We start from the raw sequence: 27,627 nt of genomic DNA on the forward strand, positions 1-27,627 counted from the left end.
CTACAAGCTCCTTACGACTTGAACTATTTTAGCACTTAATGGAAATTGTTAGGTCACCAAGAGGTAGCCTTTACCTTTAGACCTGTAAACGGGGCGGGTTGAACCCGACCCGTTAAGTTAACGGGTCATCCGAACCCAACCCGTTAAACTAACGGGTCATCTGAACCCGACCCGTTAAGCTAACAGGTCATCCGTTTCACCCGTTAACACCTGTTAACAATTATTATTATTTTTATTTTTTGCATAAAGTTTATTTTTTGTCATTAAGACTTTACTAAAATTATTAAAATATTCTCAACTAATGGGTGCTAACGGGTGTTAACGGGTCTAATGGGTTGACCCAAAGTGACCTGTTATTTAACGCGTTGTTAATGGGTTCACCCGTTAACGACCCGACCCGTTAAGCATTCACCCAAATACAAATATTAACAGGTTGGGTGGGGTCGGGTTAACAGGTTGGGTTCAAAATGCTAGGCCTATTTAGACCTGTGGCGGGAGTGGCTGTCCTATTCCTAATTCCTAAGATTAGATTCCATGACAATTATAAAGTGTTTTCATATTTGTGTGTTGCCATCAAATTATGAAACCCCATCTTCAAAGTAGACTTCTTTCTCAAAACACTTTTTCTTCTGCGGTGTTATCAACTTATTGGCACAAATTAGAGAATTCCTCAATTGACCTGCAACATTAATACCAATGTGGATTTGCAACGGTAGTGTGGGCGCCGAAGTGATTGAACCATTTAAACCTTTGAAAAATAGAGAAATTGGATTAAATTCAACAAAGCTCAATTTTTTTGGACCTGGATCAAAGCACCCCTTAACCTTTTAACACTATAAAATGTGTTTTTGGACCAAATTGAATGAAACCGTACTTTGTTGGGCTTAGCCTACATAAAACCGTCACCACACTTTTATTTATTTATATAGATCGTCTAAATCAAGCAGAAAAACGCAAAAATCAAAAGAAAATTGAGTTTAAACTCACACCACCAAACCAACCAAATCAAACGAAATAATCAAATAGTGCTTTGGTTTGATTTGGCTTTTCAGCTTTAGCTCAAATTGAATTAAATTGCATCACTTAACAATTAGCATGACCGAAGTTTTGTGGTGAAATAGTTTTGTTTACATGCTTGTTTGCAAATCACATCAACAAGGAACCCATTGAATTTCAAATTTTATTCAAAATAATTGCCTACTAGTAGATCAATAATAAACATCCAATAAATTAATGAGATCATCATCTCGTCTAAAAATGGTAAAAGCAAAAGTGGAAGTAAAAGAGAAGGTAAATAATGCAAAAGAGAGATTGATCACTCTATTTACTCAAATGAATAACTCACTGCCAAGTATTTTTACCCTTTTCTTTTCTTTTTCTCATATTTTGTACAACATTTTTTTTATAAATCACAAAAACTGGTGACATATTATCATGTCATCCAATCCAACCGACATGACCCTCCCCGTCGCACAACTACACCCACCCATCAACCATCCTATCCTAATACGCCATGCCGTTTCTGCCAGTGCCAACTGACTTTCCAACTTTGTGGCTCCAATACGACATGCCGTTTGTGGGATGTCTGTAGCTCATTACAAATTCATCCACAATTTGGTAGGAGATATGGAAGTGGTGAGAACACTAATGCACACAGAGCTCACGCGGGAGGGGCTACAATTCTTTCGGGGTGTTATCACCCGCGGCGGCACGCGCTGCTTGGAACTGAAGAGTGTATTGTCTCTGCAGGTCTCTGAGCTTCTCCAGCAGTTCTTGAAATGTTGGCCTGGAAGCTGCATCACTGGTTTTCATTGAAGAAGTTGGAATATCAGCACATTGGCCGTTTTGCCAACATTTGATTCTTAAAAAGTTAAAAGGGCTGTCGTTCAATAACTATTTCGTTTTCAGTTTACAGTTTTCACAAAGAAGGAAACTAAAATAATTCAACTTGGAAATGAACCAAGAAGCATGGAAAGAATTACTACCTCTGCCAGCAGCTCTCAATTAAACAAGTCCATTGCGGGTCCACGTCCTTTGGGATCTCTAACCTTTGGTCCATGAACCCTACAGCTCCAATCACCTACAAGTACCCCAAATAAATTGCTGTTCATATGCGCACGCAACATATTTGAAAAGATACTACCAAGAGTTTTTTCGCAAAGAAAACAATACCTGCATTGAGTTCAGATTATCCCAAGGGATCTTCTCAGTAGCAAGCTCCCACAATATCACCCCATAGCTGTATATATCAGACCTGTGTGCGTCCGAAGTTCCAAACACCACGAAGAGAGACGAGTTTAGTTTAGAGAAGCCGTACAAGGACAAGGACGCTTTTAAGGGTAATATATTCTAGATGAACAATTACAACATACTTCTCGTCTGAGGGTTCATTACGTAGAACTTCCGGTGCCATCCATTGAGGCTGCAAATGAGAAAGTTGGCATATTTATGTGAGAACCTCATGTAGTAACATTTAGACTGACTGCTTTACTATAATTCGTAAAGAGGATATAGTGGTGTGAGTTGAAATACCGTGCCCTTCCCAGTCTTGGTTGTGAGAAATGTATCGTGCTTAAGACGTGAAAGACCAAAATCACCAACCTGTTAAGGTAACATCAAACAGTTCATTGTGCTTTAACTTGATCAAACTGCTGTAAAAGCACAAGAAGAAAAAACTCATGGAGAAAGATTTAAGAAATAGAAACGTGACCGATAACAGACCTTAACAGTCCAGTTTTTATCAACAAGGAGATTTGAAGACTTCAGATCTCGATGAATGATAGGTGGGTTGAAATGATGAAGATAATTCATGCCTCGTGCCTGTGAAATGGTTTAAGGTAGTGAGAAAGGGGTTGGGGGCACTACATCTATCATTTTCGTACTATTACTCAATACTCACTATATCTATCGCCATATGAACACGTCGCCTCCAATATAGTTTTGATGTGTTCCCTTGAAGTAAGTGTAACAAACTTCCACTGCATCAAAAAAAATATTGATACGGAAGGCACAGTCTGCTCAGAAGTACTTTACAAAGAAAATATGCTAAAAACACTTCTACATTCGTTGAAATGATAAACCTAAATTTAAATACTGGTAATGATAGATATTTCAGAAAGGGAAGTTCAGAACCAACCGAGGGAGGAACTCTGTTACGATGCAGAGACGCTGAGGTGAAGTCACAGCTCCCATAAAAAGCAGAACATTTGGATGTCGAAGCCTTTTCATGAGAGACACCTTGATAAACAATACCATATTGTGACATCATTATTGCACAAAATGAAAAACAATCGCAAAATTAACCATAAAGGAAAAAAAAAGTAAGAGAAATATTTTAACAGTATTTCAAACATAATCCCACAGGCTTCAAGAGAAATCTCCAAAAGTTTATATTTCAAACATTCCAGTCAAACTCTCATCTACTTCCCAAGTACATAAGCAAGTACAAATCCTTAGCAGCTAGAAAACACACCTCTTGTCTGAAGGAAAATATCACATCTTCTGAATATTCTTGCCAGGAGAATACCTTCACAGCAACATCCTGTAAGAGCAAAGAAACCATTAAACCACACATGAAAAATATACGCTCAAATTACTCCTAATATTCCTCACATTCCATAATCTAAAGGCGATAAACATCCCACATGCATCATCAATATTACACCTAGATCGTGTGGTTAAATGAGTCGCTCATTTATTCTGCAAAATTATGGTTTGACCAAGACAACACCCGTATCATAGACTTTGAGTGGTATGTATGGCATTTCATCCAATTTCATGATTTATGCATAACATGTAGGCATGAAAACCCTATGGTTATGAAGACATTTCCGGAGCTCTTTTTTTTTATCACTGCTTGCAAATTGAACTGCATTTTGTCTTTCAGTAGGGTAATTGGAATTCTTTTACTATTTTTTTCTTTTTCTTTGAAAATACGAGTAAATGGAAATCATCACTTGACCATATCATTTCAGTTAAATCTGGAACTATTTTGTGGGCATCCATATAGAGTGAAAGTTAACCAGAGTAAAAGAACATACTGATCCATACCACAGACCATGGTATACGGTTCCACATGATCCTGCATAATGAAGGAAAACAGCAAATACATGTCAGGATGAAATTCAACCAATCAAACCATAAAAGCATAAACTCACAAGAGAAAGGAGCATAAGTTCAAGAGAACTTTTGTTTGGTCAAGATGACCAATTCTACCTACTGAAAGAATGGACATTAGATGGATATTTTGGAAATTTCAAAGTCCTTTACCCGTGTCATTAATGATTCAAAGAAAACGGTACATGATTTGGGAAAGATCAAACATATATTGGACGATTCACTTAATCACCTTTGCTCATTTGGGTGATTACAGACATGCTTTCCCGACATCAATTAAACAGTTTCCAGAAATAAAGAAATCAATACTTCAGAAGCATGACAGGTCTGATTACCTTGCCCAACTTGTTCTCCAATTATCAAGTCTTCCCACAAGATTTCGTAGTCCAGACTGTCAGTGTCTACATCCACCTTATTCACAGCACTGCTGCTGGTACTTCCACAGCTGCTGGCACTGCTTGTGCTGTTAACATTAAATGAGGAGGTCCAGGATCCTGAGGCCTCATTATTTGTAGTCCGGTTATTTTCATTCACCTGACTTTCTGGTTTTGAACCAAAATAATTCTTCTGATGAACTGAATCATTCTCATGTTCGTTAGGCAACCAAGGCGAAACAAAACGAGTGCTCTTAGTCTCTGGCTCTTCGGGCTCATTTCCTTTCCATGGCCATGTTATCCCTTTCTTACCCATCCATGCTTCTGCTTTCAAGGATATCATCCTCTGGATCGAAGGTTTTCCTTTACTCTCATCGCCAGAATCTCTGGAGGGTTTTCCTGGAGACTTTTCATCAATATGGGAGAATACTCCGAAAGGAGATGGGGGCAAATCTCCTCTAGGTGTGGCAGCACAACTTGAATTCACATCCTCCCTATGATCAGAGAGAACACAATCTGAACCATGATCAGAACGATGACAATCGCCCTCACCTTCGTGATCTATGTTGTTTTCTCCCACCCGAATTCTCGATTTTACTTTGTTGCTCATTTTGGACGCCTGTTTCAGGACTCTAACAATCAGGATACACTAGTGAATAATAAATCAAAGAAACATGGAAACCATAAGACTAACCAAATTTGTTATTTTTGATGCAATAGCATTTTGTAGAGGCTGCTGAGGATCAAGGCCAAGTTTAGCTGTAACACAAGCTCTAGACCGGCTGTAGCTAGAATCTGATTCTGGGGGCTTTCCTCCTGACATTGCAATCTTCATTTCTTGAAAAGGCCAGATATCACTTGACATGCAAATAATCCCAATAAAAGTGCCATCATCATCATAGAATGGAGTATTTGTTACAAAGGCCGTAAATCTCTCCCCAGTTTTGGTCTTGACAGGGAACTGCCCGGTCCAGCTCTCCCCCTTGGTGACACGGTTTATTATATTGTTTGCGACACCGTAGTCTTGAGGATCTGATAAGAGCTCAACAGGACTATGTCCAAGGGCCTCAGCCGCAGAATACCCATATAAATTTTCAGCAGTTCTGTTCCTGCAATATTCAATTTTCCCAAATGCACCAAGTTGATACCTTCTAACACTCAAACCATACTTCAAACACGGAATTTTTATACGAAAAAATCAAATGCTGATCAATTAGGTTCATCAACAGAAATTCAGCATCACAACCCACATATATAGTCAATCTCAATTCAAATAACCTAACGGTTCACGTTTGCAACCACAGTTGAAATTATATAACCACCCAGTAATCCAACAAATATTAAAGAAAATATATCGAGTAATTCATGCTAATGACAGATAAAATTTACCAATACAAAAAACGTGGACAAAAAACATCAAAATCTGAAAAACCAAACTTTGATTGAGCTACTTACCAGTAAATTATAATCCCATTGATATCAAATATATGCACAGATTGCCCAATCGACTGTAGTATGTTCAGATACTGTCTATCAGTAAAGTTCACAGCTGAAGGCCCCGTGCTACTGCTTCCTCCACTGCCGCCACCGCCACTGCCGCCAGTGGGAGGATCATGGCTGTGGCTCTCCCTCTGAAGAGGTGAGGAATGCCGAAACGAAGTAGACCCTCTCTTCCAAGCCGCCGCATCGTGACCTCCACTACCAGCAGCACCGCCCACCCCAGTGACTCTCCTTCTGGGCACGGACGAGAACCTCGAGCGCTGCGGCGAGACCGAGTGGGCCCTCTGGTGCTTTGATTTGACATCTCCAGAGTGCCTGAGCTTGGTGATCTCCTGCTTGAGGTGGGCCTGGCCTGCTTCCAGCTCTTGGATCTTTTTCAGAAGCTCCTCCGGCGGCGGAGTATCCATTGAAGCAGAAACCTCCAAAGCTCCAAGCTTTGCACCAAAACACACCAATCCAGTTGATAATCTTCAATGAAATGAAGAACCCAGTTCCGGAAATGGCAGCAAACCAAGCTCAAACGGAAGAAGATTCATGGGTTCTCTCTGGTTTCTTCTCCTCCAATCAAAAACTTGAAAATAATGGAGACCCAGTTGAGATATAAGCAAGTATGGGGATTGAAATTGATAAGACCGAGTCAGAGGGATTGACTGATGAATCTCTCTCTCTCTTTCTCGCTCTCCAATAACTGCTCTTCTTTTTCCTTTGCTTGTATAATAAGTGCAGTCAATTACTTGCTGATTTGAGAGGTCAGACAGCATATTAACATTCTACTTTTGATCTCTTTCCTCTTCTTCACCTTCACGGCTTCACCTTCTCCTCTCTCTCTCTCTCCCCTCCTCCTCTTTTAGGTTTAGCTTATTCACTCTCTCTCTCTCTCTCTCTCTCTCTCTCGTTATCTGGCGGTTTTCTGTTTCCTCCTCTTCCCTCACTTTTTTTTATCCCATCATCACCTGAATCTTGCTATTAAGACCAGAAGTTAAATTACATGCTTATATTCTGCAAATGATAAAACACGCGCCATATACGCGATTTGAATTACCAACCAATTATTGTTCCTGTTTTCACCCTTCAGTCCAATTGTCGATAGCCGTCTTTCGCACGCGAGCGGCTGCGTATAGGTTTTAAACCAGGCTTTCCCTTTCCGCTAAAAGGCTGTCTAATTAGACTATTTCCACTCCTCTTTTTATCCTGCCGCCTTCCTTCTGCGTTTGTTGGAGTCCATGCAAAATAGTGTAGTGTACGTCATAAATTCCAAGTGGGCAATGTCCATTTTCGTCATTTCATTTCTGGATTCAAATTGGTCCGTCCAAATCTGATTTAAGATCCTCTCCAGCCAAAGAGTCGAGAGAACCAAATGGTTAAAAATAACCTGAAAATCATCTTCAACCCAAGGTTAATGGACCACACGAGACAAGGGTTAACCCGCTGGCCATCTTCAACCCGCTGGCTAGCCCACTTTTTTTTTTTTTTGTTATGTTCCATTTGTTCAACCCACTTTTTCTTTTTTCTTTTTTTTGCTCTTTTCCATTTGCCTAACCCACTTTAGGGTTTAGAGTTTAGGATTTTTTTTTTGTCCCAGTCCACTTTTTTTTTTTAATTTCTAATTTTTTTTATACACTATTTCTCATATATTTTTCACAATTTCATATTATCTTATCTCATTTTATTTTAATTCTTCATATTTCATACTATAGCCTTTTGGTTTTCGGTTGGAGATGGTTTTTTGTCACAGGGGTATGTTTCGCCTATAGCCCTCTGGCCCTACGGTTGGAGATGATAAGAAATATGGTCATACACTTTTCATTAAAATATTAATTTCTTGGAGTGTTAGAAGGCTAAAACGAGCTATTTGACCCTTCTTCGGTTGGAGATGGCCTAATATATATTGGGATTGGGCTAACTGCGGCTTAGATGACTTAATATGCAATTTCCACATAATTTATTGGACCGACTTATGGTTCACCTACATTTAAGCTCCCAATTTGCCCCTAGCCGTCTTTTGGTTAAATTGGTTAATATTGGTAATAGAAGTGTGTTTTATTTACGAAAAAAAAAAAGGAGACCATATAATAATAAAATGGAGGGATAAGGTTAGGTTTGTGAGCTCGTATGAAGGTATTTGTCTTCATACATATCACCAGAAAAGTGCAATTTTGGGGTCTAAATCTAAAAGTTGTCTAATCGATTGAGTGTTTTTTTGAGATCCAAATCCTCTCCTGAGCTTATCTATGCGAATCTAGCGGACCACATAATTGTGACCATTGATCCAATTGTGCGGTCATGAATCCAAGTTTCTTTCCCAAATCAAAGTTTTTTTGGGTAAATTACATTGTATCCCCTCAGATTTGGGGTCTATTACAATCGCATACAACATCTTCAAAACATTTTACCTCAACTATTATTTTATTTCACTATAGTACTTCCGTTACATTTTTCATCTATTGATCCATTAAAAGTTGAAGTGGCTGCCACAGTTGTGTCACGTGACAAAAAATAACTTTTTATCCATTTAAAATATTATAATAATTTACCCTTAAAAATAATAACCAAATTGAAACCCACCTCCGCGCAACCCCTACCCCTGCAAACAAACCCAGAAACCTTCACCCCCCCCCCCGACCCACCTCCTTCTCCTCCCATCACTACCGTAGCCCTTCCCCATCACCATCGCAGCCCCCAGACCACTTCTCCCTCTTCACCTTCCTGGCCCACCTTCTCTCTCCTCCACTCTCTTCATCTCCCCTTACCTGGCTGAGACCCACCGTCAAAGACAACGCCGAACCAGAACCCCAATCCTTATGTTTGAACCATTTATAAAGCCCCGCTTCCAACTCCTTCCCTTCCCTCAGCCCTCATCCTCCCGCCGCCACTCAACCCCTCACCTCCCTCTTCTTCTCCCTCTTCTTCGTTATCCCCGACATCTTTCTCTCTCTCGTTATTTTGCATTTACTTGAATTTTTGTTTTTTTTTTGTGAGTCTTTCTGATTTAGTTTATGCGTTGGTGGGTTTGTTTCAGATTTGATGTGAAGGGTTATGTGACAGGGTTTGGGAGTCCCGATTGGGCCCGAACAAGCAGTGAAAAGAGTAGGTATCTGGGGAGAGAGAAGGGAATGTGGTCAGAGTGGGCCCCGTTGCAGCGAGTAGGTGGAGGAGGAGTGTAAGGTGGAGAGGGTTGGACATGGTGGCGGTGAAGAGCATCAGATGTGGAGGGGTTTGGGCTTGATGAAGGTGATAAAGGTCGGGATGGGAGGTAGAAGATGGGTTTCTGGGTTTGTTTGGTTTTTTTTTTCAATTTAAATAGTGGAGGAAATAGTGGAAGAGGGAGAAGGTGGGTCGGGAAGGTGAAGAGGGAAGAGTGGTCTAGGGGCTGCAATGGTGATGGGAGGATAGGGAGATGGGTCAGAAGGGGGAAGGTTTCTGGCTTTGTTTGCAGGCATGGGGGATTGCGCGAAGGTGAGTTTCAATTTGGTTTTTTTTAAGGGTAAATTATTATAATATTTTAAATTAATAAAAAAATTTGCCACGTGGCACAACTATGGCCGTCACGTCAGCTCTTAACGAATCAATGGATGAAAAATGTAATAGATGTACTATATTGAAATAAAATAATAGGTGAGGTATGAAAGTGAAATGTTTTGAAGATGTTGTATGCGATTGTAATAGACCCCAAACCTGAGGGGGTACACTATAATTTACCCAAGTTTTTTTCTTAGCTTCTTTCTTCAATTTGTCATTTTCTTCTCTTCTCTTCTCTCTCTCTCTCTCTCTCTCTCTCTCTCTCTCTCTCTCTTGTTCTCCTTCCTTTCCCAGATGGAATGCTCCTCCGTCTCGAACTTGAGCACCGTGTTTTAGTCGCGCAAGTGGTCCATAAGCCCCAAAACCCCCTTAAACTGATGTTGAACGAGACTGCTGCATCGGCTCCGACGACTAGCTGCGCCAAGTCACTGACCCACGCTTTCTAATTCGCCACCATGGTTGGAAAAAAAAAAAAAAAAAAAAAAAAAAACCTCTATTTCCTCTAACTCGACCGGGGTTTTTAACCAGAAAAGAAGAATCTCTATTAAAACAAAAATTAAATAATTGGGTTGTTGCATTTGGACCAAAATTCAAATTAGGTCATCAATTATTTGTCTTAATTTTGTTTGGAATTCAAATCTTCTGTCAAGAGCAATTCGACGCTTCCATGTTAAGAGCATTCTGATACATAGGCATTGTTGTTGTTGAACGCGGACAACCACATCGGAATTGAAATTTTTTGTGAAGAGCAACCTGTCGAGCATTCGTCACTTCCATAGGAAAGAGAAAGAAAGTATGCCACGATTTGCATATAGAGAAGCTTTGGATTCATAACCGCACGATTTGGATCAACGGCCATGATTATGTGTCCACTGGATCCGCATATATAAGCTCAGGAAAGGATATGGATCCCTTTTTATAAGCCTATATGGGAAACTCAATCTACCACCAGAAATGGGAGAAATTTTTCTTTGTAACCAGAACACGGTTGGTTCATCAAGTATTTTTATGCAAGTGGTGGGAAATTGTATTTTATAAGTTGGGTTAATCTCAATTTACTACCATGAAGTTTCTTGATTTTCAACATTTGATACATGAAGTTTTTTTCGTCCCAGAGTGGTACCTAAAGTCATAATTTTGGGACACTTTCATACATCCATTAAGGTTGCTGTTAAATCAATCGTTAACTAGTGATATGGCACCCACATGGATAATGATTGGGCGACACGTGTCAATATGGGTCCACATGGCTATTAAGAAAATTCAAAATTTCAAAAAATTGAAAAAAAAAAAAAATTCAAAAAATAAAAAATCTGGCCGTCTGCTCCGACCTCGCATCCCCTTCTTCGACTTCACTCTCTCCGGCAAACCACTCTGAGCTTTCTCCCGAAACCTAATTTTCCCAAGCCTCAATTTTTTCCCCAAATCACCTTCAATTTTATTAAATCCTCCACTTCCCGTTCTAGAAAACCACCACAACCCAACCGAACTGGTTTTTGCTCCCCTTACCTAGGCCTGGCAAACGGGTCGTGTCTGTCATGTTCGTGTTGTTTTCGTGTAATACTTGTTATCTTAACGGGTCGTGTCGTGTCACACCCGTTAAGAAAAATATTTTTTTTTCTTAAATTTGCACATACCACACATTGCCACATAAATATTATTTCAAAACATTAAACCATGTTTGTCGTTTAAGTACTACATCTACACTTAAAAATAAAAGCCTAATAAAAAATATCCATATGCTACTAATCTATTACAAAATATTAAATGTGCAAGGATATGCGAGAGAGAAGAGAGGGATAGCCTCCAACCTAATGCACAATGGACGGCTGAGATTAAATCTCAGCCGATCCAATGGTCACCAATTTTTTAAATTTAATTATTATAGTTTTTAGGGGTATAAAATTGTTAAATTAATGTATATAATTATTATAGTATTTTTTTAGGGTTATAAAATTATAAAATTAATATTTTTCTTATCGTGTATCATGTTACCCACGTGTATACCCGAACCAACCCATTATCTTAACAGGTGCTTATCAGGTTACCCAATAGCGACCTGATTCGTTATCGTGTCGATCCAAACACCTGTTAATTTCGTGTCATGTCGTGTCGTGTCGTGTCGAGTTATCGGGTTGTTTCAGGAATTGTCAGGCCTGCCTGACATACAACCAAATATTTGTATACCCCCACCACTTGAAACACAATCCCAAACCTGACCTCCCCCACCACCCTCCATCTGTTCTTCAATCATCTTCTATTCTCCATGGTCCCTCCCTAATCTCAATCCCTAATTCCCTATTTCATGTATTTATACATGTGTATATATATATATATATATATATATATATGGATTGTTGCAATTTTTGAGTTTTTATGATGATTTTGCGATTTGCATGTTGATCTTTGAAAACGATGGTGTCGGATGCAAGCACGAAAAAGGCGGCAGCGACCAAGAGATGTGGGAAGGCTGCGACGGTTGCGCTCGAGAACGGAGCATATAAGCTGACCAATGGAGTCAAGTCGATGCATATCTCGGATAGAAACTACACCAGGTTGCTTTGCTCGTACCCACTTTCTAGTAAAAAATTAGGGATTGGGAAGATTAAGGTTTGGAAGGTGATTTGTCGAAAAGATGAAGAAGGGTGGATGTGAGGTAGAAGAGGACAGGCAGAGTTTTTAAAATACATGAAAATTCAAAAAAAAAAAAAACAACAACAACAACAACTTTTTTTTACCTACCCGTATCTTACCTCACCCCTCGCTCCCTCCCATCTCTCTGTGCAACCCACAAGACCCTACATTTTCACCTCTGTTTGTACCATATTTAGAGCCTTCGTATTTAGACCTCATATAAATACTCAGGGGACTCAAATGTAATTATATAATAAATAAAGGGGCAAATATGTAATAAGTGAGGAGCCCTTATTCTATAAAAGGACTCCTCACTCTCCTCATTAGGGGAGGTGAAGGTTTAGGCCATGGGAAGAGAGAAAATAGGCTAGAGAGCACATTGCCTCTAGCCTTCTTGTATATTCACAATTCAGAGTGAAACAATATCAACATCAGTGTGGATGTAGCCCGAACATTGGGGTGAATCACGATACATCTTGTATTCTTTACTTTCTTGCAGATTCACAGTCAGATTTACGTTGTTCCAAGACCCCTCCGGTTTTGTGCATCAATAACCTCTGCAAACCGCACCAGCCTCCATTCTCTCATCTGCAACCCACACCCACCCTTCCTACACACCCAACCTAACAAAATCCCACCCAATTGACCCAAATCCCTAATTTTGATAAATTAGTAATCCCCAACCGATTTTTTAGCACTAATAGCCCTCATCCTCATCACCACTTCACTGGACTCTAGCACTAGCACCTAGTGGCTACCTTGCTTCGGTGCTTCGATTATTCTCTCTCTTCAGGATTTTGTTGGGTTGGGTGTGCAGGAAAGGTGGGTGCAAGTTGCAGAGGAAAGAAGTGAGTAAGGGTGGGCACTTGGAACAGAAAATCGAAACCGAAACACGAATCGAATCGGATCGCACCGAACGGTTTGGTTTTGTAATTTTGAAACGGTTGTGGTTTCAAAACCGAACCACGGCAAAGAAAACGGTTTGGTTTTGGTTTTGCGTTTTCAAAACCGCATCGAAACTGAAACCGAAACCGCACTATATATTGAATGTTATGTTTTAATTAGTTCAACTATAAGTCATCCAATTTTGCACCACTATTCAACATCAATGCCTTGAACTCACTGCATGCATCTGTCTGTCTCTCTCTTTCTTAGAACTCATCTTCATCTCTCTCTCAAAACTCATCTTCATCTCTTCCACAGTCGACATCAGTGCCCTGAACTCACTGTCTGCATCTCTGCGTGCGACCTGGCTGCTTGCATCTCTGTGACCTCACTACTTGTATCCCCATAGCCCTTTCATTTGCAAGCCCTAAACTCTGCAAATCAAAGGCTCTGCAAAACATACTTGGCAAATCGTTCACCTGCTCTTCATTCCAACTAATATGGTAAGAACTTAGAACTTGTATTAGTTAGTTTAGTTAATCATTTGTAATTAAATTAATTTTACAATTAGGGTTTGTTTGAATCAAAGATTCAAAAGGGGAACTGAGTTAGGGTTTATAATTAATTTTAGGGATAAGGTTTGTGAATCAAAATGGGAACTAGATTAGGAACCACCTAAGTATCAATTTAAGTTCTAAATTATTAATTTCTTTAGGAACCACCCTCAACTGTTTGAGTGTTTTCTGGTAATTTGCAGCTCATTATATACTGAATCCATTGATTCTTTAATATGGGACGAGATGAAACTATGTTTATTTCTGTTGTGAGCATCAGTCATATTGAAGGGGCTGGAATATCATTAGCACTTTCTTGACTCTTTGAGTGTTCTGCATACCACATTATATAGTGATAGCAAAATCAAGAATTTTCATGAATGTAGTTTTTCTTACTCATAGGACAGTGAAAACTCTGAAGTTAAGCAGCTTATTCCACTCAAGAACTTTTTCCTCTCTTTCTTTCTTGTTTTGCAAATCGTCTATTACTGATACTAGCAAGGAGGTCATAGATATTACTATATCAAAGCAGTTGCTTCTCTTTGGATGTAGAGAAATATGAGTATTTTTAATGGTGCTAGGGGAAGGATTATGAATCATTTGTGGAAGTGGAACACATTTTGTTTGTTAACGTCCTTATTGGCTTCAGTTTTCTCAGAATTTGAGGTTTGGTTCTTTTGTGCTATTGGAGCATTGTTGCGGATGAGTTCTTTTGTTCTGTTCAAATTTAGGACATTACTTTAGTAATTAGTATTAATATTAATCAAAGTTAGGACATTACTTTATTAATTAGTATTAATATTAGGGTGCCAAATTGACAAGTTGAAGTTGAACCGAACTGCCCCAACTAGGGTTGAAATAAAATGGCATAATTACATATGGTCAGAGAGGCTTTCTTTAATGCTTGTCTGTTGTAGAGGCTTTCTATCTCTAACTTCCATTGCATATGGTCAGAGAGGCTTAATTTGATTTTTTTGGTCAGAGTGTCTCATTTTTTTTTAATTTGTTTTCTTCTGCAACATCTGAGCATTTGATTCATTTTAATTGATTTTCGTCAGCAACATCTGAGATTCTGTGCATTCCATTCATTTAAGATAATGAGCATTTCGTATTTTATTTCAGTCAAGATATGAAGAATCCAACAAGCATAGTGGGCTTGGTTACTCTTCTACGGGGGACTCCCCTGAGAAGCCGGAGGACGAGGCAATAGAAATTGACTTAGAAAATGAAATAGACATTGAAGGTGACCCTGAAAATGACAGCGAAGAATCTGAGGGCAAATATGAAAAAGTAAGCAACTCTGATTCAAGAAAACGTAACTAGGTTTGGGATCATTTTACAACATATTATGTGACGAAAAAACAGTCGAAAATCAATGAAAATGGGAGAAATATTTGGCCAAAGTAAAACTTAGGAGAGCTAAATGTAATTATTGCCCAAAACAGAGCAGTGTGGGCTGAACCAAGAGTTAATGGCACCATAAGCATGAGACACAACATTGAAAGATATTGTAAATTTTACCAAGGGAGTAGAAGTAAAAAGCAAAAAGTTTTGGTTGGGGATAAAAGTAAAGGTAACAATCTGGTTGCCGTTGGATTTTCACAAGAGAGTGTGTTAGAAGCATGTGTCAAGATGGTAGTCATAGATGAGATGCCATTTAGTACTGTTGATAAGATGGGGTTTCGGCTTTTTTGTGTTGTTGGTATTCCATTGTTTAAAGTGCCTTCTAGAAGAACTCTTGTTAGAACTGTTCTCAACATGTGTGATGAATTGAAGAACCTTAAGTGCCTATTTAATTTGTCTCACTACCGACACTTGGACAAACACACAAAACACCAATTATATGGTTTTTACTGCACATTTTATTGATCATGAATGGAATATGCACAAAAGGATCATAAACTTTTGTGTTATTCCTAACTACTATGGAACTACAATTGCAAAGTTAATTGAAAGTTGCTTGTTAGAATGGAGGATAGACAACGTTATGACAATCACAGTGGACAATGCTTCTGCAAATAAAGTTTCTTTGGATCAACTCATGACGAAAATGAATAGGTGAGAAAATTCACAAGCCATTCTAGGTGACAAGTATTTACATGTGAGATGCATCGCTCACATAACCAACATAATTGTGAGTCATGGGATGAAGATGCTAAATAATGGTCTATTAGCTATAAGAAATTGTATGAGGTTCGTGAGGAGCTCCTCACAAAGATTGGAGCTTTTTAGGTAAGCCTCCTCACAAAGATTGGAGCTTTTTAGGTAAGCCGTGAATAGGGTGAAATTGACGAGCAAAGCAACGGTTTGCCTTGATTGCCCTACTCAGTGGAATTCTACATTTGTTATGTTGGATGTAGCCTTGAAATTTAAGAAGGCCTTTGCTACAATGGCAGAGGATGAAGCAAGTCCCTTATTGGCTTACTTTAAGGAAGGTGAAGATGAAAAAATGAAGATGGTGTGATTATTGTTTGCCAAACTAAGGAGAGGAAAATGGTTGGACCACCAACGGAAGAAGATTGGTCCAAAGCGGAGGTTTTTGTCAAGTTTTTACGGGTGTTCTATAATGTGACTTTGAGGGTGAGTGCTTGTAACACCCCGCCCCAATTTATTTGCTTTATTTCGAGAAATAATAATATTAGTGATAATAGCAAACAAAACTCAGAGTTTAGTTTGGGCCTATCACTAATATTATTATTTCCCGAAATAAAGCAAATAAATCAAGACGGGGCATTACAATGCTTCTACACATCCCACGGTTCATACCGGCCTCCATGATGTCATAAAAATAGAAACCGCCATCAATAACTTGGAATCCCAAGCCAACATGCAAGTGGGTTTACCGTCGGAGCAATTATTGAAAACAATGGCATCCGATATGAGATCAAAATATGAAAAATATTTTGACTCATACCATGAATTGAGCCTTCTTATTGTGATTGGACTTGTTTTAGATCCGAGGTTCAAGTCGAGGCATGTCTCACAACTCTTTAGAAAGAAACTTTCCAACATTGAGGTACAATTGAAAACTGAAGAAATAAAAAATATATTGCGTGCCCCTTATGATGAATATGTTTTCAATGTTGAAGGTGGAAAATATATGAATAAATCAAAAAATTTACAAGCACAACATTCTTCTACCTCATCTAATATGGCTATGACGCAAGATGATCTAATTGATGAATGGATGCATTTTGTTGAAGATGGTGATGAGAAAGTGGTGGGAGATGAGGTGGATTCTTATTTGTTTGATCCCTTGGTGCAAATTACAAAAGAGGAGTCCACAAAGTATTTTTAACATTCTCCTATGGTGGAAGGTGAATGGTAACAAGTATCCTATCTTGGCCGCAATTGCAAAATATATTCTTGCAATTCATGTTTCGACCATGGCATCGAAGAGTGCTTTTAGCACCGGTGGTCGAGTGATTTCGGATTTTAGGAGTTCTTTAACTCCTAAATCGGTGGAGGCCTTGATATGCAAGTAAAATTGGTTGAGGGGCGATAATATTATTACTTGGGAGGATGATGCACCTTCGATTGACCACATTGAGTTCTATGAAAGTATTGAATCGGGTAAATATATCATTTGAAGTACAAGAACTTTCTTCGTTTTTTTTTTCAACTAAACATCAATTATATTTATGTTTTGTATTGTGTAGAGTTAGCCAAATCGGCTTCAAGCATTGCCTCTCTTACTCTTGATCCACAACCACAACAAGATCCAAAGCAATCTCAAGGTTCGAATTCACAAGAACCTCCCATTTTGTGTTTACAAGGTGCAAGGTCTTCACAAGCTCAAAGGCCTCCTAAACATTCAAAGAATAAGTGTCCAACAGGAAAAGGAAAAGGAAAGGCAAAGGTTTGAAATTTAAACGATGCAAAGTAAGTTGAAAACCAAGACTTTGTTGAATTCCATGAACCATTTATTTTTATTTTTTTTGTTGTACTAATGCCATAAGGCATTTTGACATTGAACTTTATTTGAAACTTTGAAGTTTGAACTTTAGTTGTATTATGGCAAACTTAACTTTTCAATTGGGTTGTAGTAAAGTATTGTGATTGGTGATGAAGTTGAATTTTAGTATATGTGATGTGCAAGGATTTAAACCCATTGATGCATTGGATATTTGGATGTTGTCTCAATTTTAGTAGTTGTCATTTGCTGCAGTTTTGGTACAGGTTTGGTACATGTTAGCTATTTTTTTTGCTGTCATTTTTCTGCTATTCTTCTGTTGTTTTGCTGCGTTTTTTATGCAGGTTTGGTACATGTTATCTCTACTCCTTCCACTAATTACTACTGTTGGAAAATACTTGGCAACTTCCCGTACTGCAACACGCATATGCCGACATATGGAACATAGTCAATATAATTATGGTGGATTGAGTCATATGTAAAAACAAGAATGTTGTTATCAAGAAAATTAAAGACTGACCTCATCAGACACGAAGGCACGATCAGGATCATCAACAATCGGTGAAACTGAAAGGGTCTCATCGTAGTCTAGGAAAACAACCATCCTCTTCCCTTTTGTTGCTTTCATCATCTGATCAAATGAGCCCAATGCAGAATGGTGCTCAACCTAAACATATAACACCCAAAAAAGAATTGTAAAATAAAAACGAATAAGGATATATATGGTAAGAATTGTCATAAGATCACCAACTAAGTCCAAATGGCTAGAACGTACCACCCAGGAATTATAAGCTAAATCTGAGGAGAGTGGTCTATTAGGGGTAGAGATGTCATGCAGGTTTGACGGTCTTATGCATAAATAGGTGTATATTTTAAATTGTACATTTTTTCTCAAAAACCAAACCAAAACCATTTGAAACTACACCAAACCGAATCGAACGGTTTGGTTTCATTTCGGTTTTGGCTTCAAAAACGCACCGAACCGCACCTCAAAAAGTTTCGGTTTCGATTGCGATTTCACTCGAAATCGCACCGCGCCCACCCCTAGAAGTGAGAGTATGTGTGGGTTGCAGAGGAAAGATGGAAGGGAGGGTGGTGCGAGTTGTAGAGTAGAGGTGGGAGGGATGGAGTGGGTTGGGAGGAAGGTAGGAGACGGGTGGGTAAACAAAATGTTTTTTTTTTAATTTTAATTTTTAAATATTTTTTAATTTCCACATGGGTCGATATTGACATGTGGCTCTCAGTCATTGTCCACGTGGGCGCCATGTCATCATTTAATGGAGGTTCTAATAGAAAACTTAACGGATGTATGAAAAGTGTCCAAGAATTATGACTTTAGGTACCAGACTAGGATGAAAAAAACTTCATGTACTAAATATTGAAAACCAAGAAACTTCAGGATAGTAAACTGAGATTAACCCTCATAAGTTATTAATTTTTTAACACACATATCTCATCATTAGTATATTGACATTATGTACCGCCCCGTGTTCCGATAACATTGAAAAATCTCTCCATAAATGGAGAAGAATATATGTTGCTTATTGGTTCTCTTTCTTTTGAGACCTTCATTGCATGTATATGTATAGGTTGAGGCGGTATGAAGGCACATAATCACTAATTGGGTTTTGATTAGGTTTTAGGCTCATTTGGGAAGTGTTTTTAAATGATTAAAAGTACTTATAGATAAAAAAAATATAGGAATTGTTATTAGCACTCCTCGTGAGTGTTTTTTTTTTTTAATTATAGAAAGTTAGGAGTGCAAAATAAAATTTTTGAAGTGCTAATAACAATTCTAAAAATAAAAAAAATTGGGTTAAAGGCACTTGAAGTGCTTTATTAGTTTATCAAGATTAACTTGCATTTTTACTAAACGTTGGTTTCAAAAAAAAAAATCTTTAAAATCGATTTCATTCATTTAAAAACACTTCCTAAACGAGCTCCTTGAGGTTTATTAATTCGGTTTTTGTTTACTCTTTTTGTAGATATTAAAAATTGGGTGAGGGTGCCTGAGACCATCTCCAACCCTTGGGCTAAAAGGCAAATTTTTTAGCCCAGAAAATTTAGCTTTTAGCCCAGAAACATCTTTTCTGCTCCAACCCTTCTACCCTAAAATTTTAGCCCGGAATTATTAAAGAATGAAATTAGCCTAAATTTTTTTCTTAAATCAATTTAAAAAAAAAATATATAGATTATTGTAAATTAATTTTATGAACATTTTTAACCTAAAAAAATTTAAATTCCGATAAACATTTCGCATTTAGCCCGAGGGGAAAGCTGGGGGGGTATTTGGCCCAGAAATAGCATTTGGCATTTAGCCTAAAATTTTAGCATGGGTTGGAGAGTGTTTGGGGGGGTAATTTGGCTTTTAGCCCAGAGTTGGAGATGGTCTGATAGCGTAATTTGCAAAGTATTTCTCCTTAAAGTATGAGACTCCTTTGTGTTTTGAATTGCAAGAGTATTTCTATATATCCCATTTTGAGCTTGTGTTTATAGTTTCATTTTTTGATATTTGCCTTCATCTTTTGTGTAGACTAATGTGAGTTATCAATCTTCGTGTTGATAATCACAAAAAATTAATGTTAAGTTATTGAAAAACATATAACAAAACGTTAGATGCGGAAACTGTAAATACCATTCATGAGGATTACAACATATCTTTGTAATGTTTACAAAAGACAGTTCTAATCGCTCGCATCTAATGTTGTGTAATTCATTCCTTAATAACTTTATCTCAATTTCTTAAAACTTCCAAAATTCTATCGTGTCTTATGTTGTTTAGGCGGCTAACAATTGTCTTTTTATTTTTCTAATAGGACACAATCAACTTTGAAAGCAAGAACCAAGTTGCAATATCTGTCTGTCTCCAAAACAAAAGTTCTAGCACTAGAAAGCACTATGGTGGGAGTGCACGCACGCAATCTCTGGATTGAAAGAGCAGCAACAAAATCTCCTCAATTATCTTTCCTAATTAGAAATTAGAGGGGATAATATTATCATTAGCAAACAAAACAAGTGACACTTCCATTATTACCATTATTAAGTGCCAAAACTTTACCATAAAACAAAAAGACAACCCCAAATCCCTTTCCCTCTAAAATATCATTATCTTAAAACCAAACCTTGCTCTTATAAGCTCATGGTGACCTATCAAGTTGACTTATTTAGGTATACTAACTACATCCATTTCCATAATAATTTTAAGTAGTGATCTACTTGGACTTCAATACCTACGCTTTAGTTTATTAGGTTATAATCTTGAATTTCAAATTTTGTTTCTTCTTTCGACTCACGTTTGGTGTCTGGGAATAGACTGGATCGAATAACCCCGAGTTTTGAAGTTTATCAAGTTAGATGAATTAGATTGATTAAGAATCTGCTCTTCTGCCCCGCAGCAGCGTAGTCTAAGAAGTTGGCTTTGCCAACACAACATTTAGGGCTTGTCCCCTGCATTGTATGCTAAACCCCGGCCAGGGGTTGGCTTTTTGGGAGACCCTTTGATCCTGCTATTTGTGGAGACTAGAATAAATAAGTTTCCTCCGTCACTACTAATTCATCTTCTACCTTCTACTTGAACACAACTTCGAAGTTGGCCTCCAGTTTTGCTTCAACATACCTATGGCTATGATCTAGATTTAACACTCTTCCGCACGATCGGCCGACAACTAACATAGCTCCTTCGACAGGAGAAAAACTTACAACAGCTCATATCTCTGACGTCTCTGACGTCTCTCACATCACCTGACACAGAGAGAGAAAGCATAAAACTGAGATGTGCAATTTTTCTCCTCCAGCACACAGAAATAACAACAAAGGGTGCGGGCCATCCTGCACCACCATCTCAAACATCAATCCACTCATCCGAATAAAGCATCAACAATATGGGGCAATTTTGACAGATGAGACGATAAGCAAGTTGTAGAATCCATCCAGCCTGAGAAAAGAGGGAAATTGTGGTGCAGAGGTGATCCAAGAATATATTCTCACCAAGAGTCGGGAAAAATACCATTTTTAAATCAAAACGATAGCGAAAAAAAATTAGACTAATTAGATAACACATTGTCAGTAATTCATGTTACATTTACTCCAGCAACTAGAAGAGGACTATCAGCTTTATTACACAATATACATTTAAAGGGAAAAGACCAAAACACTTTCATCGTGCACACTTGAGAACATGTAATGGAAAACGATTTAGTACAAGTAATCAAGTAGAATACAATACCTGCTTGGAAGAAAGATGTGATCCAATCCAAAAAGTACTAGGTGAAAAGCTTTTGATCGTGGAAGCCGCTACAATTATCTCGACTGCACCCTCTCCGTCCTTTTCAACGAATAACACATAGCAGCGCACTAATGCAGTAAAGATTTGGCCCAACTGCATTAGAGAAATCATAAGACTGCGTTTAGGCTAGCTGCTACACCTTGCTCGAGTGTGTTGGTGATCTGAATTGGTGTTGTCAAACACCAATCTTGGGCCGCTCACTAAAGTGGGAAGAAATATGTTCGGTTCCGTTAAGTACAGAAAGAAAGAATCTGGCGGTGCCCGTGCAGATTGTTCTGGGGATAAAGTGGATAGCCTGTTGAAACTATAAAGTCTTGGAAGTCTGATTACCTAGTCAATACTATTTGTAGGTCTCCGAGGCATAGGAAGCTCAAGAGTAATTAAGAAATAACATCTTTCTGACTCTCTGACATATTGGACTTCACCGTTCATGAGCTTTAAAATCTTCGTGCACATGCTCAGTCCAAGACCTTCCTGAGTCATCCATTGACTGCTATGGAACATGTCTTGAACTAATTGAGGAGGGAGACCTTCGCCAGGACATGCCAACCTTCACCAAAAACACGGAATTAGTCGTTTAAATATCACAATGGTAATATTCATGTCATTAAAAATATAAGAAGAAAACAGTCTATTTTAAGCATCGCAATTTGCAAGTAGTGCCCAACAAGACTAGCAATTAATATGAATAAAGCTGGGAAACAGAGAAATCAAAATTGTATAACATGAAGCATATAATCATTCCAGTTAGACTATGCCAAGTAAGAACCGAACTTCGAATTACTAACTCCTACTCACGAAACCAAGTCATTCTGCACAAATCAAGTAACAGCAGGATCAACTGCATTTTATATGTTTCAGATCTATTTACTTGCTTTTGAAGGACGTTTAAAAGTTTATTTTCAAACTGACAGTGGCAAAAAAAGCAGTTCATTCTACTCAATGTCTCTATATGGGGTAAAGATAAATAGGGACCAAAAGTCACTGGTTAAGAGCCCATGATCATAATTTTGCTCTTCAAAGCACATAGCACATGGGTTGAACTGAACATGATCATAATTAGAGCCCACAGGACACCAGGTAAAGTCAAGTTGCAAGGACAAGTAGCGTACATAACTTTATTATGTCGTCTCAATGGACATCCAATTAATTAAATATTAATAGTGAGAAGGCAAAATACCTGAATTCAGTATGAACCAGAGTGATTCCATCCGGTACTTTCTTCAAGCTTGGAAGAACATGAATCTCCACCCAGCCTTCAGGAGAGGGTGCATAACGTACCATATTCAATAAGAAATCAGCCAAGACCTGTTGAATTCTCACTTGATCACCATAGACGGCCAATGTTTTGATTTCTTCAGGAATATCTCGAATCAATTGTAGATCTCTTTCTCTGAGCAATAACATTACTTGGCTAACAACAGCGTTTATAACGCTCCCAAGTAAGAATCCTGTCTTCTCAAGCTCCAGTGATCTAATTCAAAATTTTAAAAAAAAATTAAAAAAAAAGTAGAAAACTTAATTATGTTTTTCCTAGTTCAATTATGAAAGAACTAAGGTGCCAGTTTTAAGCGTGTAATTGCATAAGTTTGTACAAAAAACTTACCCATCGTCAATGCTATCCAGATCAACATCTTTTATAATCTTCAAAATTTGCTTCTCACAAGCAGCACTAGTCTCCAGAAACTGCTTTTGGTCTTCAGTTAAGTCCGTAGCCTCCAAAAGTGAGTTAGTAAAGCGTATACCACTTAAAGGATTTTTTACTTCCTGGCAAATGTAAGCCAATTCTTTCATCCTAGATAAACATTCATTTTCTTGTTGCTTCTGTACTTTAAGAGTTTGCTGCAGTTCCGGACTAGCAATCTGCAAAAAGCAGAAAGCTCCAATAACCTGACCTTCTGTATCCACCCTCTTATTTGCTGTCAAGAGAGCTTGTACATATTTCCCATTCCGGTCAAAGAACGAAAAGGGGAATTTGTCTGTGTCTAGCCCTCCAATGGCATTGTGCAAGACAATCATGAATTTTGTCATAGCATCTGGACCCTTGATTCGACAGCAACTGCCGAAGACCTCTCCAACCAACATTTTTCCAAGGATTTCTCCCTGGTTCCACCCAGTGAGCTTTTCCATGGCAGTGTTCCATTCCGAGCAACATGTGTTATCATCTGAAGCAAATATGGGAGGGATCAAAGGATTGGGGCTATGAACAATGGCTTTGTAATCACCTTGTATTTTTATGAATTTGTCCATTATTACTTTTTGACCAGTAACGTCCTGACCAACAAAGCAAACTCCAACCATGTTATTAGCGTAATCCTTGCTAGAGCAAGCATTAACCACTATGAAGACAGGCTTGTTATCATGCTCTGGGCCAAATGTCCTCATTTTGATTTCGACATTCTTATCTTCTTCACCTGCATTGATAAAACTATTGTAGTAGAATCCTTCCCGATACCTCCCAAGGAAAATTCCGAATTCAATCTTATACAGAAATAGACTTGCTTTCAAAGTAAATATTAAGCATGTCACTCAAATCATCAATTATTAAACAAAAATAGATTTTAAAAAATAAAAGCTGGTTTGCCCCGTATCTTTCTTTTCTTTTTTGGAAATTCAGATTCATTCAAGGTTACCGAAACTACAACCCAAGAGGAGAAACAACGTACAAACAAAGGCACGAGGCCTAAAACAAAGCAAAACCAAGGAGGCCCGCAGGCCCGAATGACAAAGAATACCAGGGAAACATCAGTTGGTGACAGGGAGTCTCCACACTCTAAAAATATTCAAATTAAAAGAAGGTTTGAGATTTAAGGCCAGCAACCAATAAATAGTCAATTAGGTGTTTAGCCCCATATTTTTCCATAATAAGCCATACTGGCATTAATGGTATGCTCCTTTTGTTGTTTTAAGGTAACATTCCGAAATTCATACCAATATGGTACATCAGCACTCATGTTCTGTCCTTGTTGCATTGCTACTGAGCAATCACCTAATTGGCCAGTTAGAGTTGCAAGGGAGAACAAGTAATGACCTAAGTCTCTCTTGCAGATAGAATTGCATTATTAAGACAACGCAATACAAGTGATAACTACAATACATTGCTAATTTAAGGCTAACATATTTGGATCTTTCCAGTGAAGCTTAATTAATTAGAAGGTATCTAGTCATCACAACAAATCGTCTCAGTGAAGTTCACACGGCACTTGAAGTAAGCCAAAATTACTATGACATTATCATGTGCCATTCAAGGATTTACACAGAATTTCAAAATTTGACATACAATCTTCATGCATCAGTTTTATGTTGACAACGATTGGCAACAAACTTTTTTTTTTTAATTATCACTGATATTTAGAACATACTGGGAAAAAATGTCAATAACACCGCATTAATAGACTCCCAAATTAAAGAGGTATAAAGACATTAGGTACAAAAAGACTACCTTTTAAAGCGCGGGTTAGAAGTTTTTCAACAATTTCTTCAGATTCTTTGTAAATGAGATCGTGAACCAAGGACTTCCCGGTAGCTTCCTCAACTGAGAGACCGGTCAACTCTGCAACCTTTGCATTCCACCCATTTATACAGCCATTAACATCGACAGCAAGTATGGGAGCAGTTGCAGTCTCTATCAACCTAACCATTTCTCTTGCTACGGAGCTGAGCTCATTGATCCCTTGAAACTCCAGATCGCCAAGCTGGGCCCGCATAACAGCATTTGTATTGTTTGTCTCTGTGTTCTTAAATGAGTCACGCAAAATAATCTGCAAAGAGTGTATTGCATCCATTTCTGCATTCTCCCATGGCAAGCTCCGGCTTTTAACCACTTCCAAAAACGCTTTGAATGAAGAGCGTGGATGCATCCTCTGCCCATCATCCTTGTCCTCTGGATGATGCTTTGCTCCACCCCATTTGATCTCTTTCCCAGTGTGGGATCGGAACCAGAACAGAAAATCCCTTTTAGTAATATAAGCAGCCGCCATTCCACAAACTGCATCACCAAGAGAGGCAGCTCCAGGGTACCCGGCATCAGCCAAACTATCTGTACTCAAACCAGTTGAACTTCCATGGGAAGCCAACAACCACTCCACAATGTCCTTTATCTGGGCTTCGGTGGGCGTCACACCAAGAGGGTAGTAGTTCCCTTGGTAGTAGAGTGCAGCCCCATCACATTTCACAAGGTTCATTATACTAGGACTTTGAGTAACAATGCCAGTTGGGGTATCACGCAGAAGCATATCACACAACAGAGTCTGTGTCCTTAAAACATGTTTCTCAGACATTTGTGAAGCCAATTGTAATTCCATATTCAATTGAAGTCCAAAGGCCTGCATTAAAAACTCACAAGCATACCGAAGCGGAAATGGAATGCACCGAGCAGAGGTGTGATGGCAAACAACCAGGCCCCATAATCTCATTGAATTTCTCCCACCAAGAGCTTCCTCGTCGTTTCCATTGATGATTACCGCCAACGCCAATGACGCAATGGATCCCATATTAGCCATGTACTGGGAATGGCAACCATGTGGGGCTCTTAGTGTGGATCCAACCAAGCACAAAGGCTGCATCAGCCCTTCATCCTGAATCACATGAACCGGCTTGGCGTGACAATCTACTATCATTCGAGCCCGGTTCTGCTTGAACAAGAACCTTGACGCCTGTGGTATATCCGTGGCCGGGTAGTGCAGCCCAAGGTATGGGTCCAAGTCAGGCCTTTTACTCTCAGCCACAACCTCACCATGCTCATCCTCGTGAAACTTATAAACCATAACTCTATCATAGCCAGTAAGCTCCCTCACACTCTCTACCACAGTGTCACACAAAAGCTTAATGTCGCCGCCCGGCAGCGACTGCAGCTGCGAAATCGCCCTCACCGCCAGCTTCTGCGACTGCACCGCGCCGGCAATCGACAGCGCAGGGTCTTCTGTTCTCGCAGGCTCCAAATCAATCACGACCCCAACATCAATCCTATGCAAAATTGCGTAAAAGGGCTTTCCAGAAATCTTAGAGTGGATCCAAATCGGGTTCAAAAGGGTTATCTCCCGAGCCCCAAATGCCTTCTCCAGCAACACCGCGCTCGACGGTGTGAATAGCGTACGGACGTCGGTCCCAATTGTGAGAATCTCCGGCTTTTCAAGGATCGGCACTGACTGCGGCGTTAGGTCGAGCATGTCGCGTGCGTTCTCGCTATACGCAATGACTCCGAACGTGGCTTCGTCCACGGCCATCATGCACCCGAAAGGTTGGACATGGCCGCCCCTCTGAATCTTCGACAGGTACGCCGTAATCTGCTGCTCCGGGACGGAATCTTTGGTGGTTTTCATGCTCTGCGAGTAGTCGAACGACTTGCCGGACTCCCCGGACTGCTCGAACACGGCGTGCAGCCGAGCATCTACAGTGTACTGAGCAATGGCTTTGCTCACAGACTCCGTGTTGTGGTGAGCCTTGATATTGCTCGTGCCCGACGACTGAGCTCCTGACGCCATTTCTGCTGACTTGGGTCCTCCCCGTTTGACTCAATTCTTACTGGGTTGGTCCTAAATTCGCTAAAAATTATAAAAAAAGTGGTAAATTGAAAAACCCCATGAAAATTCGAAGCCGATCAGAGTGAAAGCTTGTGACTTTTTGCTTAAAAAATAGGAAAGCTTGTGGCTTTCGATGGTGGTCCTTAATTATTTATGTGGTTTAATTCAGAGATGGGAAAAAGCTGGTTTTGGGTTGATATTCTTTTTTGTTTTGTCGGGTTCTTGGTAGAGAGAGAAAGCGAGAGAGAGAACTGGGAAAGGAGAGAAGGACACTTTCTTTCTTCTTTGTTTTTTACTGAACTGTATTTGTTTCTGGATTTATCTC

The 27,627-nt window shown here is 39.1% G+C and overlaps 2 protein-coding genes across 7 annotated transcripts; both read right to left on the reverse strand.

The window, feature by feature from the left end:
- Positions 1-1,295: 1,295 nt before the first annotated feature.
- On the reverse strand, positions 1,296-6,957 carry LOC103403536 (uncharacterized). The gene is made up of 13 exons (XM_008342376.4): positions 5,946-6,957; positions 5,185-5,599; positions 4,452-5,109; positions 4,041-4,081; positions 3,473-3,541; positions 3,137-3,237; positions 2,900-2,978; positions 2,722-2,820; positions 2,533-2,601; positions 2,373-2,422; positions 2,173-2,254; positions 1,986-2,080; positions 1,296-1,801 (listed from the first exon to the last, which is right to left on the reverse strand). The coding sequence occupies exons 1-13, from the start codon at positions 6,395-6,397 to the stop codon at positions 1,675-1,677; spliced, it is 2,337 nt and encodes a 778-aa protein (XP_008340598.1). The 5' UTR covers positions 6,398-6,957; the 3' UTR covers positions 1,296-1,674.
- A 13,871-nt stretch (positions 6,958-20,828) lies between these two features.
- On the reverse strand, positions 20,829-27,613 carry LOC103431933 (phytochrome B). Of its 6 annotated transcripts, none has more exons than XR_011577076.1 (6): positions 25,223-27,613; positions 23,387-24,194; positions 22,961-23,254; positions 22,111-22,330; positions 21,721-21,873; positions 20,829-21,236 (listed from the first exon to the last, which is right to left on the reverse strand). XR_011577076.1 is itself a non-coding variant. In XM_008370110.4 (5 exons), the coding sequence occupies exons 1-4, from the start codon at positions 27,261-27,263 to the stop codon at positions 22,111-22,113; spliced, it is 3,363 nt and encodes a 1,120-aa protein (XP_008368332.3). In that variant the 5' UTR covers positions 27,264-27,613; the 3' UTR covers positions 21,555-21,873. The 6 variants fall into 6 exon arrangements, 2 of the variants coding, with proteins under 2 accessions (XP_008368332.3, XP_070671443.1); XR_011577077.1 differs by having other exon boundaries at positions 20,829-21,429; XR_011577075.1 differs by having other exon boundaries at positions 21,721-21,980.
- Positions 27,614-27,627: the final 14 nt, after the last annotated feature.

The sequence above is a fragment of the Malus domestica genome, chromosome 16, assembly GCF_042453785.1.
Source record: "Malus domestica chromosome 16, GDT2T_hap1".
Taxonomy (NCBI): domain Eukaryota; kingdom Viridiplantae; phylum Streptophyta; class Magnoliopsida; order Rosales; family Rosaceae; genus Malus; species Malus domestica.

Coding starts and splice junctions, on each gene's coding strand:
- LOC103403536 (XM_008342376.4), bottom strand. CDS start 6,397: ATGGATACTCCGCCGCCGGAGGAGCTTCTGAAAAAGATCCAAGAGCTG. Junction 5,600..5,945: donor AATGGGATTATAATTTACTG/GTAAGTAGCTCA, acceptor TGAATATTGCAG/GAACAGAACTGCTGAAAATT. Junction 5,110..5,184: donor CATCAAAAATAACAAATTTG/GTTAGTCTTATG, acceptor GTCCTGAAACAG/GCGTCCAAAATGAGCAACAA.
- LOC103431933 (XM_008370110.4), bottom strand. CDS start 27,263: ATGGCGTCAGGAGCTCAGTCGTCGGGCACGAGCAATATCAAGGCTCAC. Junction 24,195..25,222: donor TCTAACCCGCGCTTTAAAAG/GTAGTCTTTTTG, acceptor TTATCAATGCAG/GTGAAGAAGATAAGAATGTC. Junction 23,255..23,386: donor CTGGATAGCATTGACGATGG/GTAAGTTTTTTG, acceptor ATTTTGAATTAG/ATCACTGGAGCTTGAGAAGA.